The sequence below is a fragment of the Taurulus bubalis genome (genome assembly GCF_910589615.1).
Source record: "Taurulus bubalis genome assembly, chromosome: 6".
Classification (NCBI taxonomy): domain Eukaryota; kingdom Metazoa; phylum Chordata; class Actinopteri; order Perciformes; family Cottidae; genus Taurulus; species Taurulus bubalis.
The window spans coordinates 24,984,018-25,002,080 of NC_136594.1; the positions used below are offsets into that span (position 1 = coordinate 24,984,018).

The window sequence follows — 18,063 nt, forward strand, 5'->3', positions numbered from 1 at the left end:
TTACAGAAAAGTGCCGGTGTTTAGCTTTTTCCTCGTCAAATGCATACAATAAATATACTACTACAAAATGTGCACGCTAGATGGAATTGACAGGTTTGTAATCTGCAGGTGTTTAGCTGGTGTGTGTAATGGCGGAAGGCGAACCACCAGATGGAGGTAGAGATACAATCAATTTCAATTTGGTCCTTTGATCCTTCCTCATGCCAACAACCCTTTTCGGATTGTGTCCCATCCACCCACCCCACTCCCAACTCTGACTTTGCTGTGCATCCAGACAAAGGATCACATTGCCCCCCTCCCCCGAGGGACGCTGCGGGGATGCTCACCCTGAAATCTCCCCATAGTGCTGCAAACACCATTATAATGGCGTGCGACCCGGTTACGTAACAGGCAATTGCAAGTTGTACTAAAACCAGCTAACCTAACAGTGTTTACACACAACGTGTTAAGTCTTTGTTTCAATATTACAACAGTGGTTTCGACACATGAGGCATCCTCAGCCGGGCATTATTCGGCCTGCTTTTAATTAAAAACAAACCTTGTTGAAGCCCAGGGACGAATAAATCTCAGCAGACCCGTAAATACTACACGAGCGTCTGTAGCTTGGCTGAGCTTTGTTGTCTACAAAGCTAGCTAACTAGCTAACTAGCCTACGTTTTGTTATGATGCCAAGCACGGGGGCTGAACGGCTCTTAAGATAACATGCATGTAACCTAGTTACATGATAACGTGAGGCTCATGTGGGCTCTGTTTTTACTTGAATTGTATCGTTCATTCACGGTGCATGGCTTAAAGCCCTCGGGGGAGGAGGGGTAATAAAGCCATGCTAGCTCTTAAGCTAACCTAGCCGCAACATCGGCGAGCTAACTTCTCAAACACAAGTGGACGGGGTTTAAATGCCCCTCGCGAGGTGGCTGCAGACAGGCCCGCGCTGTGCCTGCTGCTGCCGCTTTGCTCTGAGACTTTGTGTGGCACAAACGAGTGAGTCTGGTGTGTGTGTGCGTGTGTGTGTACCGCGTGTGCATCGTTCGTCGACGCCGTACGTGTTTAGCATTAAGCGGAGGAACAATGACCGTGCACACGGGGCGATATGCCCGTGGGCACGAGCGAACTGCCAACTTCTTTAGGTGGCAGTCGCTAACGGTTAGCTGTGATAGCTCAGCTAATTCTGCACAGTAGTCACGAAATGCACACACCGCTTCATGATAAACGGGTTCAGCGCTAGCTACCGGGACGCCGTTTTAACGCCGGTATCCCAACGCGTCGTTTCCATTGTGTATATAGTGTTTACCTTGATTTAGAAAGACGGAGTCGTGTTGTTATTTATCTCCTTCCTTGTTCGTCCAGCTGATTCACATGACAGCTACTCCGGCTGCTGCTGCTGCTGCTTCCAGTGAGACGAGGGACGCGTTCCAGACCGGCTCAACGGCGTCTGCGTGCAAACAGGCACGAGCGCGGCGGAAGGCAGAACGCGGTGTGTCGACGTCTCCGTGCGCCGCGAGATCTGAGGAGCAGCAGGAGAGTCCAGGAACTGGAACGCAGCCAGTGGTGGTGGAACGTGCACCTGCATCTCCAGCCTTATGGCAAAGCCTTAACAGCTTTATGGCCAACTTTTTATGTTTTATGCATTCGCCTTGACGCGTTTTTCAGTTGTATACTTAATTATGTATTATTTTATATATATATATATATATATATATATATATATATATATTAAAAAATATATATATATATATATATATAAAGCTCCCTCCATATATATAAAACAATATATACATATATGTATACATGCTCCCCATGAATAAATAAATATAAGTATATATGGAGGGAGCTTTATATATATATGCCCCCCTATAAATATGCTTATTGACTAACACGTTTTTTTATGGTTTATTGTGTCACTTTTTTAAAATAAGGTACAGTGTATACGTTGTAACTTATTAGTTTATACCAATAACTTTATTATTGCTTCATAATTCACTTTTGTGTTGCCAGTTTGTGAAAAATAATTATCTTGTTTGTGTTTATCTTACTTTGGCATTACACTTGCTTTGTCTTCTCAGCTTTCCCTATGTTGCAGAATGTGATGTCTTAATTCTTATTATGTTTTTGATTTTGTTTTCTATTATAACACTGGCCAAATATCTTATCAGCAAATCTAATAATGCAAATTAAACACCATTTGACTCATCTCAGCTGATGACTCCATGTGCTCTAAGTATTGCAGTTATTCATGAAAGTGTGTCAGGGAGTCAGCATGAACAACAGCAGAGACCCTGAAACTGAAGCAGCTAAATTCAGCCATAACTTATCAAACAAAACATTCTTTTTTGTGCATTATCTTGACCTGAAACAACACACAAACACAATCTACTCTGAACAAGTGTTAAATGCATTAACAATAAAATAGCATCTGCTGTTAATATGTGTGTATTAGTATGACCTGAAATCCGAAAACGATACAACACAGCAGCATTCGTGTGCTGTGACATAATATGTAGCTTGGTGTATTATTGTAATGTTCATGAACCCCATTTGTCAGTTTTGCACCGCCGTAAACGAGGGTTATCAAATCAAACTAAATGATGATACCAGTCAGCGGCTGCCAGTGAAGGAGTGGCACTAGAGGGTGCAGTTACAGCCAGTGACCTGTGCGGGTCGCTAATGCGAGTCTGCAAACATGGCTGCCCAGGATGAACTCAGTAAGTTTCTTTCTGCGGTATCGGTGACTAATATCTCATTGAATGCTGTATTCGTGGCTGAAAAAAATCAAACGAACAGTAGCCCTTCATTATTCTCACCACTGCGATGTGTTTTTTTTAAAGTAACGATAAAGCTTATTCCAGTTAAGAGCTGGCGAAGGGACGGCGGCTAGCTACTCGGCTGTACAGCTAGCTAGCATGCTAACGTCTGGAGGCCGTTTGCCCAGTCATGGTCGAAATGAAACTATCACCTACATGCTATTAATACATGTTCGTTAGACACGCGTTTGAGTTGTAGATTCAAGACTTAAGTGTTTAGGACTGAATGCGGAAGGTGTCAGCGGTCGTGCGAAGACGGTGGCGTGGCGTCAAAATTATATGAAATGCGTTGGTGGTCTGTCAGTGGATGTAGCTAACCGGGTTAGTGAACCATGCTAACGGAGAGGGTGAGAGAAGGTGTGATTGTTGCACCGGCTCATCAGCTGGGAGGGTGAGCTTCTCACTCAATCTGGCCACTGTCTGTCTTGTAATCATGTGTATTTCACAGCCTCCTGTTTGAAGCTGAATGCCGCACAGCGGTTGTTTTTTGTTGCATCATGTGGTTGCATAAAGCCCACAATGGAGCTGTGCTTCCATATTTGAATTGGGAAAACTGTGCAACTATAGCACTTTTTTTTCTGTTATTCCTTCTAAACTGGTCTCGCGTTTGGTCACCACCCAGAAAATGAGACATAAGAGTTGATCAATGTCATTTTGTTGTTGTTTTGCAGATCAACTGGAACGCGTGTTCCTCCGCCTGGGCCACGCAGAAACCGACGAGCAGCTCCAGGACATTATCTCCAAGTTCCTACCGCCTGTGCTCCTCAAGCTCTCCAGCGTCCAGGAGGGCGTGCGGAAGAAAGTAAGATGGGTCTTGTCTGTGTCTTTAAAGGAGATTACAAGGACTCGTGAGTCTCTGCTCGAGCTGCACCTCAGAGAAATGTGAATAGTTTGCATTCAAAGGCCATCAGACCCCCTCCCCCTCAGATAATGGCTTTTTTTTAGTCAAACAACTCAAAGCCATAACACTTCCATTGTATGCAAACATGCTTGTGGCCTTCGATCCTCCAATTTTGCCAGAGACTGTCCGCATGTGTTGATCAAACCGCCGCTGAGCTTTCTGTGCCTCCTCTGCCAGGTGATGGAGTTGTTGGTCCATTTGAACAAGAGGATAAAAAGTAGACCGAAGATTCAGCTGCCAGTGGAAACTTTGCTGGTGCAGTACCAAGATCCCGCAGCCGCTTCCTTTGTGACGGTGAGGATCAACGTTTTGGAACGTGGTTCTTATGTAGCCAATACGTATCCATTCATGAAGCAATGAAAGAGTTAGGCTTTTTTTTAAAATGTGTTGGTGCCTGCCATCACTATTGAAAGTAAAGCATGTAAAAGCTTTTGCATGCGTAATCGATTACTGGTAATCTTACTAATAAGTAGTTACAGTAACTAATAACAGATATACTAGTCTGTTTTAATACCGTATATTAAAAATGGTAGATTTAGTTTTCACTGATGTGGGTTTCATTTTAGTTTTCAGCAGCGCTGTGTAATTTTAGATGGGAAATGACGATTGTTTAATCCACGCATTTTGCAGAACTTCACTATCATCTACATCAAAATGGGCTACCCCCGCCTGGAGGTGGGAAAACAGTGCGAGCTGGCCCCCACCCTTCTCACTGCCATGGAGGGCAAGCCTCAGCCACAGCAGGATAGGTGAGGGGGTGCTCACACAAGACCAGCACAAGCATATTTACTATTATCACAATACTGGATTAACCGTTTAACACGGATACTTTCCATGGTTCCTTGTCGGTCTGTGACTTTGCCTCACTCTCACTTTCTTCTCTTAGCCTGATGCACCTGCTGATCCCCACTCTTTACCATATGAAGTATCCTGCAGACAAGAAGATTGTGTCTCCGTTCAACTTATCTGAGAGGCCAAAGACCGTGCAGCTGCTGCTGGAGTTCATGTTGGATGTTCTACTGATGCCTTACGGGTGAGTTTGTGCTTTGGGTATTGTGTGGTATTGTTATTGGAAAGGGGTCGAACTCTTCAGCGTTTGAACACGAACATTGACTTGCTCTCTCTCCCCGGCTACTCCAGGTTCGTGCTGAATGAATCCCCGACTCGCCCTGCTCCAGCCTCCCTGGGAAGTCCTGCAGAGGGGACGGTGGCCGCAGTTGGCCCGGGTCTCCCCCAGCCTCCTCCCGGGATGAGTGTCTATGCTGCCAAGAGGGTGATTGGAGAGGCCCAGTGGAGCGCTGAGCAGCTAGAGCAGGTACAATCACTCAGCCGGAGGACTGAGTGGTGGCTATATTTTTCAGACTAAAGCCGCCCTCAATTTAACATAAGATGTCTCTAAAATTGAACACAGGTTCTTAAATGGCTCAATTCAAAATGCTAACAGATTATGGATAATTAATAAAACATGTTATGCCTGAGCCCCTGTATTTTAAGAGCTGCAGACTGATTATAATTTCTTCATCCGGTGTTTGTTCTGAACAGTGTAAACTGGGGATAGTGAAGTTCATGGAGGCGAAGCAAATCCCGGAGGTGGAGACCGTGGTGCACCTGGTGGTGGCGTCGAGCGACACTCGACACGGTGTGGCCACCGCGGCTGATCTGGAGCTGAAGAGCAAACAGAGGTTGGTGAAGGAGCTGAATCATCTCCGGTTCATCAAGTCACCCATATGCACGTCGTCTCACCTTTTTAACTCCATATGATACAATTCATTATCATGTTGGGTGTACTTGTTGTGCTTTAAAATCACAATTTATTTCAATGACTCATTGCTGATTTAAAAACAATATTTTCATGCTGTTATCTAATTCCTTCTGAAAGAGATGCTGAAAGTACAAACCTTTCTTCATCTCATTGGTCGTGTCCTTGTTTTCTTTTCTTCCAGCATCATCGATTGGAACAATCCTCTAATTATCAACAAGATGTACAAAGTGTATCTGGGGGACGTTCCTCTTAAATCCAAGGTTTCTAAACTTGACTGTTACCTGTGAAGTTTTCAAACATTAGATGTTTATAAAACTGTTTCATGTATGTGCACTAGGGAGGTAATGTGAAGCAAGAGTTGAAACACGAGCCAGTGAGCACCAGAGTCAAGCTGAAGATCCTGCCACATCTTCTGCGCTCCCGCCTCGCCGCAGAGTGCTTTCCAGCTAACATCCAGGTAGGCTACCCACCCGTGCCGGTACGTTTGTGTATTCTGGATTTTTCAAAAGAAGCCTGGCGTTGGGCTAAATCCTTTTTCCAAATGCTCCTGTGTGCGGCGTAATCATTGCTTTCCTTTCCTCTCCAGGTTGTGTATGATGGTCTGTTTGGAGCCAACACCAACAACAAACTTCTGTCTCTCACCTTGCAGTTTGTCCATCACATCTGCATGATGTAAGAGAAGTTTAAATTTTTTTTATTTTTCTAGTTACATCCATGTTTCATTTCTTAATATTATTATTTTTGCATTTGAAAAATAATATTTTGGCTTTTGTTTTTTTCAGATGTCCTGACACTAATAAACCTTTGGGACTAATGCTGCTTAATGGTCTCACCAAGCTCATCAATGAATACAAGGAGGTAAAACTACACATGACAACACGCATTCATACTGCATTGTCTGTGTTTACTGAATAATGTGAGATATAATATATATGTATACACACACCTACCTACAAAACAACATTTATTCTTGCAGGATCCTAAGTTACTATGTATGGCCTACTCTGCTGTTGGAAAGCTGTCAAGGTAAAATTAAATAACTCCCCCTTTTTTTTCTTTCTTAAACATTGACAGGTTTTGGGTTTTAGTATTTAAAATATATTCTACATGTTATCTCCTCTCTTAGCCGCATGCCGCAGCTGTTCACAAAGGATATTGCACTTGTGCAGCAGTTTTTTGAGTCCATGTGCAAGGTAAGTGGAAGATCTGTGAAACATCTTGACGTTAAATGCATGTTTAACGGTACAAGATAGTCGGTACAAATGGAGTGTCTGATATTGATGTTTCCAAAAATCTGTGTCATCTTCTTTAGGAGGATTCTGACGTCCGTCTGGCCATTCAAGAAGCTTTGTCCATGATGGTTGGTGCTTATGCCAACCTGCAGGGGGCACTGCTGAACCTAATGGAGGCCCTGGTGGCTGCATACATCGGAAAGGTGAGTCCACGCAAGATATTCGTTCAATAAAGACACAAAAAAAACTAATCTTGATGATTTTAGTAAGTCGGTATGAGGCCTCACCCAGAACTCTTGATTGCAGCCCGAGGTGCAGGTTCGCCAGGTGGCCATGAAGTTTGCCAGCACAGTGTTTGCAGCTGATCACGTGCCGTCAAGATACCTGCTGCTACTGGCAGCCGGAGACCCGTAAGTCCCGAAAACACAGAAAACTTCCACGTAATGGCAAAATGAATCTTAACACAAATAAGCATTTTAGTGAAAGCACTTGTCATATACAGATGAGATGGTTAACGCTGAAAAGAATAAGGTTGTTCATCGTTTACTCTCCTTAGTGTTGCAGAAGGTAAAATAAGCTGTTATGTGTTTTTTTTTTTCCCAGGAGGGAGGAGGTGGCCGCGGAGGCCCAGAAGGTGCTGAGAGTTTTTCCGCAGAAGAACTCGGAGAAGGAGGGATCGAAGCGAATGCCCTCCTTTCCTGACATGGTGGCCTATGTCCAGGAGAAGGTGAGGTTTTGTGCTTTTAGTTTTTCAGTCTCTTGAAGACAAAACATCCTGGTTACACCCTGTTTTACAAAAACGAAAGAATGATTTAATCTCTTTCTTTTCTTCTTCTTTTAATCTGGTTATCAGGCGGTTCAGAGGATCAAGACTCCAGCTAAATACACTGTTGGAACCTACAGTCTTCCTTTCAACCCGTCTGCGTTTGGGGAGGTAAATATGAATTGGCGATCAAGCTGTGACATTAGATGAGTTTGCACTTTTTTTTTTCTTTGTTTTGCTGCAGACGCCTAACTCCCCCCCCATCTTCCCAGATCGTGCTCTACCTGAGGATGTGCTTGGCCCACAGCGCCGGGGTGACGCCCATGTCGGCGCGCCTGACCGACATGCAGGACGACGCGCCGGCCATCGGTCGGTACATCCGCACACTGCTGACCGCTGAGCCAAAAGAGTCGAAGGGTTCGGCGACGAACCCCGTCCACGTCTACATGGACCTGCTGCAGCAGCTGCTGTCTGCTGTCGGGGGTGAGTTAAACTGCTCTTCCCTCTGGGCCTTTGTGCCGCAGGGTCAAGTCACGTGTGCATTGTTAAAACGGGCTTCTTAGAACATTTAAGATGGTTTGTAACGATCCCCAGTAGCTTGTATTCATGCAATATCAATGCAGTGGTTTGTTTTGTTAATTATTGAACCTCTAAGGAATGTTTTTTGTTATATTCTTTGTATTTTCATCTGTGGTATTTTAAAGAAAAGAACGGTTGTGATAATCATGTGTCCATATTCTTCATCTCAACAGGAATCCCAGTCATGTACTGTCTACTGGAGGCGGTGTCCGTCAGCCCAGAGATACTGTCTCCCAGATTTATTGAAAAAATTGACTGGATCAAAGTGAGTATTCCGTTGATGCTCGTGTTTATTTAGATTTAGGACGGAGGCAATTCCACATTGAGGTTTATCGCGCCCGTAATTCATTAGTGAGACAAACACCGGCACCATTTAACAACTCCTCCAGTCACTTGGCCGTCCCGCGATATTGTAAAACCAAGAGCATGACTGCGAGTCTTCGCATCAGCTGCAATAACAGACGTTCTCCTCTCCAGAGTCTGATGAACACAAATAAGGAGGACTTGAGGGAGCTCGCAGCCCAGCTGTATGCTGTGGTGGTCTCCTCCATGACGGGCAACGAGCTGCAGGAGGCTGTGCACAACCTGCTCAAAATCACCAAGGACAACCATGTACGCACACTTGTCTCCTCAGAGCACTCGTATAAATATATCTGCATATATCTGTGCATTTTTAACTTGTGTCGGTTGGTTTTGTTGAACCACAGAGTCCTGAGACTCAGCACGGTGCCATCCTGGCTCTCGGATACATGGTGGGAAGGTACATGAGCAAGAAAAAAGCTGCTGCCTCTGAGGACTCTACGCACGACATGGAGCAGCAAACGAGCATCACCTCCCAAGGAGATGATGAACTTGTTGCCATGGCCACCAAGTCAATTGGTATGCCATTTTATTTTTGCGACGATTACCTGCAGTTCAGACTGTACAATAAATGTATGTTAAAATGGCATTTATCTGCCATTAAACCTTTTTGTGTGAACACAAACTACTTGAAAATGCAGAGCTTTTGTCAGTTTGGGTTCATAACTGAGAAATGGGTTAAATCACGTGTGTGTGTGTGTGTGTGCGTGTGTGTGTGTGTGTGTGTGTGTGTGTGTGTGTGTGTGTGTCTGTCTGTCTCCATCCAGGTTCCTTCTTGGACAGCAGTAGTGCGCTGCTGGCGGTGGCAGCCTGCACAGCTCTGGGAGAAATTGGCCGCAACGGCCCCCTCCTGATCCCTGACGACGGGGCGGGCTTCACCAAACTGTCGGCCACGGAAAACCTGCTGGCTCGCATCCCCTCTGGCAAGGAGAGCTTGAAGGTAACCAGGGGGACGGCACGGCAGGAAGTGGGCGCTGTGACGTTTTGTCCGGCGTCGACGAAGTGTGCATGTATGATTTTTATTTTATTTGCTTAAATGAGTGGCGGATCTTGAGCCAAAAGATGTGTGACGCGTATCGTCTTTGTCTCTCACATCCAGATGAAGGAGCGTTCGATCCAGACCTTGGGTTACTTACCGGTGGGAGATGGAGACTTCCCTCACCAGAAGAAGCTGCTGCAGGGTCTCATGGACTCTGTGGAGGTATGAAACACACCCACTGACTCTGATGTAGCAAAGCTTTGGCAGAAGTGGGGATTCTTCCGCTCGTAGATAATTAACATTCATGGACATTCCCCTCGAAGCTGTTTCGGGGATTCGTTAGTGGGAAAATCGCTCCAATTATATCTCTTCTTTTCTGTCTGAAGGCCAAACAGGTGGAGCTGCAGTTTACAGTCGGAGAGGCTATAACCAGTGTCGCAATAGGCACCAGCTCCGGAGCTGCCAGAGACCCATGGACCTGCACCGAGGACCAGTACAGCCCGCCACAAAGTAAGGGCCTTCACTTACAGGAGTTGAATTTGACTATTTATTGCAAGCATTGTCCATCCAGTGAGCGGGATCGCTCCTCAGTTGCTCTTACGAAGGTGTCTTCCAATTTAGTTCCACGTTAAAAAAAAAATAGCGAGGGTCCAACCCTAACCCTGTGCTGTACAGGTTGTTGAGGCCCTTGAGCCAAATGTGCGCTATGTGATAATGGGCTATATAAATAAATACAAAATATGTACTTGACTTTGGGATTTGGTCATTTCTCAAGCTATGTTCGCACACATTTTGACCATCTCTTGCGTAATGACGCAGGTTTGTCACGGTCTCGTAATGGTGAGCAGTTCTGCATGGCTGCTGGTCATCAGATGCGTGACGACTGAGTCCAACACCTCAAATGCCCCCTTCAAAACTAAATTGATTAATTCATTTTCGTTCCCTCCAAAAAAACATTTCCATTCTCTTCCTTCACCCCCGTTAGATGTGAAAAATAACGACGTGGTTCCCTGGGTCCTGAAGTCCATCCTGGCCCGGTACATACCGAGCCAGAACCCCCACGTCCGACAGGCGGCCTGCATATGGCTGCTGTCTCTGGTCAAGAAACTCAGCCAACACAAGGAAATCACGGTGGGTGTTTTTGTACCGCGATGTACTCCTGAATCTAAAGAGGAACGGAGTCACAGTTTAAAGGACGATTAACCAAGAGAGAGAGAACTTGGACAGTCACTGGTTTTTGTTTTGTTTTTTGAGTGATTTAAAATATTACAAAAATGATCGGTGGTGGTATACTTTGACCTTGTTTTTGTAGAGTGAGGTCTGGAGTTAAGACCTTCGCACAGCATGCCAGTTTGTTTCATTTTTGAAAAATGTCCAAAGTTTAGGCTAATCACTCTCCTGCATCATTAAACTCCGTTCTCAATTGTTTTTCACATTTGTCATAAACGCTCATGAGGAAGAAAGTCACCAGTGCTTGAGGGCTACATTTAGTTTTGTGGTAAAGAATTGGAAGACTCAAATCCTCCTTTTTCTTTTTTGTAATACCAAAATGTTGTCTTTCCTCTAGTCCCATTTGAAGGAGATTCAGGTGGCGTTCATCTCTGTTCTCTCGGACCCCGACGGTAAGAAGAGACCTCCTTCTCACCCGACTGTCGGATTGATCCGTTACCACTTGACACCGGCTCATGCTTGTTAACTGTACCTGTGCAACATTACGAAACAAACCATGTCTCCCTCTAGAGCTGAGTCAGGATGTGGCGTCTAAAGGCCTGGGCCTCGTCTATGAGATGGGAGGAGAGCTTGACCAGCAAGAACTGGTGTCCACCCTGGTGGAAACGCTCATGACTGGCAAAAGGCGAGTGGGCGGTTGAGTAGTGAAGGAGTGAGGTCATACAGATGTAGATAAATTCTTCTTTATCTTTGCAAACAGAGTGAAACATGCCGTTTCAGAAGACACCGAGGTGTTCCAGGGAGAAGGTTTGGGGAAAACTCCAGACGGGTAAGTCGGATGTCACCACTGTTGGACATTTCTGGCTTTCCAGGATGTAACGGAAATGCCTTCGTGTTGCACACATTTACCTTCCTCTCCCTCTCGCATGGATGCCCCCCCCCCCGGCAGTCACGGCCTGACCACATACAAGGAGCTCTGCTCGCTGGCCAGCGACCTGAACCAGCCGGATCTGGTCTACAAGTTCATGAACCTGGCCAATCATCATGCCATGTGGAACTCCCGCAAGGTAACGCGTTCTCATCCGTCGCCGTCGTTCAGTTTCCCCATCCGGTCATCTCCCTTACCACCACCTCTCCTCCTGTCAGGGGGCAGCGTTCGGGTTCCACATGATCGCGTCCAAGGCCGGGGAGCAGCTGGCCCCGTTCCTGCCCCAGATCGTGCCCCGCCTGTACCGCTACCAGTTTGACCCCAACCTGGGCATTCGTCAGGCCATGACCAGCATCTGGGACGCCTTGGTCACGGATAAGACCACGGTAAGAGCGGAGTCTTGTGCAACATGCACAAACGTACGTAAACAAAATGGATGTAGAAAAGACTTCTTGTCACTCGGAGTAACAGCCGGGCGTTGGTTTGTTCTGATGCGTTTCAGGTGGATAAGTATCTGAAGGAGATCCTGCAGGACGTCATTTCCAACTTGACCAGTAACACCTGGAGAGTCCGCGAGTCCAGGTGCAGTAGCTACACACACACACACACACACACACACACACACACACACACACACACACACACACACACGGCACATAAAACTCCCAACATTTGACTATTATTAGTTATCTTTCTACTTTAATCGGTTTTATTTAGCCTGGTAATTCACTGAGAAAGCTAAATTCTCCACAATGCATTTATACACACACACACACACACGTATATATTGTAGTCCTAAGGTAAAGAAACCTTCGCTGTAAAGAAAGATATCTGTTGTTGATGGATTGATCATCCTTCCAGCTGCCTCGCCCTGAACGACCTGATTCGCGGCCGCCAAGCTGACGACCTCATCGATTACCTGGCAGAAATGTGGGAGACACTGTTCAGAGTCCTTGACGACATCAAGGTGAGCTGGAAACGACTAGACGATGAGGATGAATCGTATGAGGCTGTCATGTAGAGTAGACATCACACAGCAGAATAACTACAAGTGGTCGTCTTGTAACCATTCCTGACCGCGTCTTCTTGCTTCAGGAGTCTGTGAGGAAAGCGGCGGACCTGACGCTGAAGACGCTCAGCAAGGTAAAACTGTCCGTCTCAATGCTGGCTCCTGTGATTGTCTGCGCGTACGCGTTCACGTACCAGTGTCTCCCGTCTCGCTCCCTGTCCAGGTGTGCACTCGCATGTGCGAGTCCACGGGCTCGGCGGCCCAGAGAACGGTGGCGGTGCTGTTGCCCACGCTGCTGGAGAAGGGCATCGTCAGCAACGTCTCGGAGGTGCGCTCCCTGAGGTACCGGCTCCTGTGTGACCTTGATCTGGTGCTCGTTATTTGCTCACTCTGTTTAAGCACAGCTGAATTAAAGCAGATTAAGTCCTTAAACACTTTTTTTTTAGTTCTTCAAACAGTGTGACTCTTTGTTTCAGTTCTGATTTGTAGCCGCAGCATCGTCTGCCTCGGTCTCCCTGAACTAATCTGTTAAATTCCCCTCCCAGCATCCAGACCCTGGTCAAGGTCAGTAAGACGGCGGGTGCCCGACTAAAGCCTCACGCCTCCCGGCTGATCCCGGCCCTGCTGGAGGCCCTCAGCACCCTGGAGCCTCAGGTCCTCAACTACCTCAGCCTCAGAGCCACAGAAGAGGAGAAGGTAACCTCGGCTGTCTGATGCATCTCCACCCAATGTCTGGCGGCCAAAGCCCTTTTCTTACTATGAATTGCGTTCTTTCCGCTTCTCCAGAGTGCCATGGACGCCGCCAGGCTGAGTGCCGCCAAGTCCTCTCCGATGATGGAGACCGTTAACATGGTGGGGAACCAAAACATCATGAATAATTGACTAAATGCGGGACAAAAGCCGGCGCGTTCTGTTTTGTGACGACCCGTCTCGTGTGTGTTTCCCCGTGCTCAGTGTCTGCAGCACCTCGACGTTTCCGTGCTGCCCGAGCTGGTTCCCAGGCTCTGTGAGCTGCTGAAGAGTGGAGTCGGCTTGGGCACCAAGGTAGACCTCGCACCTCTTTTCCGCTTAAGCCGTCTCTTGAATGTCGGCCCTTGTCTCAGGACGTATGTACGTAAAGACGCAGTGTATCGAGCCGGCCTGTTCATGCTCGTCTCCGTTCCGTTTCCCCACACAGGGAGGCTGTGCCAGTGTAATCGTCTCGCTCACAGTGCAGTGCCCCCAGGACCTCACCCCGTACTCGGGTACAAGAAGCGCATCTCTTGCTCTGTCATGTGTTTTTAATGTTTTACGCACGTAATCTCATGACAAAGATTTTGTTTCGTTCTGTTCTCAGGTAAACTGATGAGCGCTCTGCTGAGCGGCATCCATGACAGAAGCACTGTCGTACAGAAAGCGTTTGCCTTTGCTTTGGGACACCTGGTCAGGGTGAGCGCCGCTTCTGTTGGAACAATGTTTGTGATAATAATTACAGCAGGGCTTGTTCATGGAAAAGTCCTTGAAAAAAATTAAATCCCACAGGTTTTGGAAAAGCCATGGAAATGTATTATATTCATGTGTTCATGACGTTCATTTACGCTGAGTTTGAAATAATTGCTTTTAAAAGAAAGACACTCAAAAAATAAGCAGGCATACTCTATCTATAAATGTTTATTCTTTTAATCAAACTATTGTCATTTAAGGTTTACTGTATGCTTTGGAATTCTCATTGTTAGTTTAAATACATTTTCTCACTTTTTCATGTTTACACCGAGATTTCACAAAATGTTTGATCATGGAAATCCGTTGGTCAAAATGTGTATGAACCCTGTGTAATTGTTGAACGGTCCACGCCGCTACGTTTCCATTTTAAAACGCATATCTTTTGCAAAGTTTTCACTGAGCGTCCGCACCATGGCAGTTTTAGAGCACCGAAAAACGGAGGAGTTTTGAAACGATGAGGTAGATTTCCGAGTTTGCTACTTGATTGGGTCTTAGCGGTCACGAGACGTGTCCTTCACTAATTCGTCATGCCCCGATCACGTGACTGAGCAACAGTTCGTCCGAGGGAAGAAATCTCTGGTCCCTCTTTTTGCGCTGATATGCGCTTTCAAAGGTTGCGGTGTGGACGCAAGATCATTTAGAAAACAATGCTGAAACGCCCGTGTGGGCGGACATGGTTTTAAAATGAAAACGCATTAGTATGATGTAGCCTCAGTAACCCTCTCCTTCTCCCATCAGACAGCAAAAGACAGCAGCGTAGAGAAACTACTACTGAAGCTCAACGGCTGGTACTTGGAGAAGGAAGGTAAGACGGCAGGAAAAACCAACTTGTCCTCACAATATGATGTTTTTATGTGCATTAAAGCCAACAGTGCCGTTGGGACTCTGCTCTCTTCTTCCTCCTCCTCCGCTCTCACTCCCAGAGCTGGTGTACAAGTCGTCATGCGTGTTGACGCTGCACGCCATCAGCCACTACAGCCCCGACGTGCTGAAGGCCCACGCGGGGGTCGCTCTGCCGCTGGCCTTCCTGGGAATGCATCAGGCGCCAGGTCCCGACGAGGAGAAGGGAGAAGGCCACGACGCGACACTGTGGGCCGAGGTGTGGCAGGACAACGTCCCAGGTGGGGAAACACTCATTTATACAACAGTTGTAACAGTTTTTTTTAAAAATATTTTATTTTAATGAATCCATGAATCACAACATCTGACTGCATGTTGTTACTGCAGGCAGCTTCGGGGGCATCAGGCTCTACATGACGGAGCTGATCGCCATCACGCAGAAGGCACTGCAGTCCCAGTCCTGGAAGATGAAGGCTCAGGGTGCGGCTGCCATGGCAACCGTTGCCAAGGAACAGACGGGCTCGTTGGTGGCGCCGCACCTCGGCATGGTGCTGACGGCTCTAATGCAGGGGCTGTCCGGGCGCACCTGGGCGGGCAAGGTAGCGGCCGACGACGCGACGGCAGAACAAAAGCAAGAAGGAGATTGTTGTCGCAAAATTAATTCATGCATGTATATTTATTTCCTGTTTCAGGAGGAGCTACTGAAGGCCATTGGATCAGTTGTCTCCAAATGCAGGTGAGATTCCTTGCAGAACTTTCTTTTACCTGCTAATGGAAGTTTTATTTGAAGGACATTAATTAATAGTTTTATTTATTTATAAATATATTGTTTTTAAACGTAACTTACACGCTTCCATTATTCTCCCGGCTCTTAGCGCGGAGCTGAAGAAGCCCTGCGCAGGCCAGCCCACCATCGCCGAGGTGCTGGAGATCGTGTTGAAGGAATGCCGTAAGGAGAGTCTGGTGTACAAGATGGCCGCTCTGCGCTGCGCCGGGGACGTGCTGCACAGCAGCCAGGAGGACCGATTCAGGGACATGGCCGACATCCTGTTCCCCCTGATCAAGAAGGTCTAGATCGCCTATACTCCGGCCGATATTGCTCGTTTTGTTATTAAAGCGCCACAATGGAAGACGTCCGATCTGATCCCGCCGTATCTCTGGCCTCGTTTCCCCCGACAGAACTGCCCGGAGAGCGGCGGTGCCTCGAAGAGGTCAATGGAGGACGACGACCGAGACGTGAAGGAGAAGGAGCTGCAGACGGAGGCCCTGCTCTGCGCCTTCGAGACCCTTGGGAAGGCCTGGCCCCGAAACCCGCAGACTCAGGGTACGTTCCAGACGCAGCCGGACCGCTGCTTAGACCGTGACATGTTTGACATGTTGATATCTCAAACTGGGGGTTCTTTAAAACTTGTTGGTGTCAGTTCTAATGTAGTTGCATGATTGTTCTGAGCGTTGTGTCCGTCTGTAGCTCTTTTCCAGGTGGCAGTGTGCAGCCTGATGTGTGAGAAGCTCAAGCTGAGCACCTGGAGGGTCCAGCTCGCTGTGCTGCAGTCCATGAAGGCGTACTTCAAGGGGTAAGGGGCGGGGCCAATGGGGAAAGAAACCCCTGAATTCATCCAGCGGGTCATGTGGCGCTCACGGTGAACATTTCCAATCTGCAGGTTGCTGCTGCTGGAGAACGGCGGCGAGGACTTGGCCGTGTTGTCTCCGATCCTCGCGGAGACCTGCGCCGCTCTCACGCACCCGCTGGGTAAGGAGCCTCGCCGCACGCCGGCCTAGTTGGGCATCCCGCTGTGAATACGTTTTTATTAACGTTAGTGCTGCTTTTTTTTTTTTCTTATCCAGAAAACAAAAGTTACTCCTCCGTGAGGACAGAGGCCTTGTCGGTGGTGGATCTGATGGTGAAGAGAACCGGAGGTCAGTATTCACACTTTTCCCTCCTATTTTCTCCTCATTGGATGGTCGTAGGCTCTTGTTTCCTCTTCTCCTTTTGCTTATTGCATTCACCGCAGTCAGGTTTTTTTTGTAATGATACTGAGACTTATTGTCTTCTTTTAGTTTAATGAGAGGTTGTCATCGGGTTACAGTCTCGTAATGCACTTGGATGCTTTCTCCAACATGCTCATATAAACAATCGACATCGCTTGTGTGCTGTTGACAGACAGCAAGCAGTGGGACTGCATGTCCGTGAAGAGCCGGGAGCAGCTGCAGCGCTCGCTGTCTACGCTGCAGACCGACAGCAGACCCGACCTGAGGGACAAGGCCCAGGAGCTGCGCAGGCACATCCAGAGCCAACCCTGAGCATACATACACACACACTGAAATACAAACACACACACACACACAGCTCACCAAGCCAGCCAGATAAACAGTCATAAACAAAATAATACAACCAAATGGAGCATCAACTCCTTTTTGCTTTTTACTTTTTACTTTATCAGTGAAACAAAACACATCACACACTCCTGTCTGACGTCATTATCTTTTAAACGGATATTTACTAAACCTCTCAAGTCTTTGCATTGCTTCTCCGTATAACCTGTGAGCTGCTCCGCTCAAGCTGACACACACACACATGCTGACACACACACACTCTGATTTCCCGTTTGTGGCCGACGGCGCTTGAAGAGAGATCAGTGACGCAACTTGCAGCGGCGAGCGCAGCCGTTAATTGCAACGTGTCGATTTTTATTTGATTCGTTTAAATGGACGGTAACGTAATGAAAAAGAAAATGCTATATAAACCCTTGTGTTAGGTTTGTGGACACTGTATATCTATGGCCCCAAAATGGGGACTTTTACTACTGTTGTGGGTTTGCCTCCTCATGAAATATCGGAACAGCAGGTTGTAAACCTCGGCTGCGTGTCGGCTTTGGACACTTCCTCTCTGTTCGGCCGCCGCAGTGGTAAAGAGTGGCGTCCCGGGGACTTCGCTGTCCGGCTCCTGTTTGCAAGGTGGATTAGCAACACAGGCCCTTGAGCGAGGGCTTGAAAGGAAAACTAAATAAACTGTTCAGTTGAAAGCGATGCTATAGTTGTTTGAATTTGTCCCTGATTAAAATAAATAAAACTACCATGACAATTTTCACACGTGACTCTTTTGTCCTCGTACAGAATAATGTTTTAAACAAGTTTTTGTATGTATTTTATTCCAACTCTTGAGACGAGTATTAGTTACAAACCAAAACACCTGGTAAGGAAAGGTTGAACCTGCATGGTCAGCGAAACCTCGTGCACTTTATTCTCATGTTGTTTTT

At 47.0% G+C, this 18,063-nt stretch overlaps 1 protein-coding gene across 1 annotated transcript; it reads left to right on the forward strand.

The window, feature by feature from the left end:
• Positions 1-2,680: 2,680 nt before the first annotated feature.
• On the forward strand, positions 2,681-17,888 carry ecpas (Ecm29 proteasome adaptor and scaffold; the record flags this gene model as incomplete). Its single annotated transcript, XM_079219253.1, has 49 exons — positions 2,681-2,702; positions 3,473-3,603; positions 3,880-3,996; positions 4,333-4,451; positions 4,589-4,735; positions 4,843-5,017; positions 5,245-5,384; positions 5,646-5,724; positions 5,802-5,921; positions 6,051-6,136; positions 6,247-6,322; positions 6,441-6,490; positions 6,591-6,657; positions 6,777-6,899; positions 7,003-7,106; positions 7,300-7,423; positions 7,550-7,630; positions 7,732-7,942; positions 8,212-8,303; positions 8,516-8,650; positions 8,746-8,917; positions 9,166-9,338; positions 9,498-9,599; positions 9,764-9,887; positions 10,363-10,508; positions 10,945-10,999; positions 11,118-11,232; positions 11,308-11,376; positions 11,497-11,614; positions 11,694-11,861; positions 11,978-12,057; positions 12,337-12,442; positions 12,571-12,618; positions 12,708-12,826; positions 13,030-13,180; positions 13,271-13,336; positions 13,439-13,528; positions 13,662-13,728; positions 13,821-13,912; positions 14,705-14,771; positions 14,890-15,087; positions 15,194-15,405; positions 15,499-15,542; positions 15,682-15,874; positions 15,986-16,130; positions 16,275-16,380; positions 16,468-16,556; positions 16,652-16,723; positions 16,968-17,888. The coding sequence occupies 49 exons, from the start codon at positions 2,681-2,683 to the stop codon at positions 17,105-17,107; spliced, it is 5,526 nt and encodes a 1,841-aa protein (XP_079075379.1). The 3' UTR covers positions 17,108-17,888.
• Between the last annotated feature and the right edge of the window lie 175 nt (positions 17,889-18,063).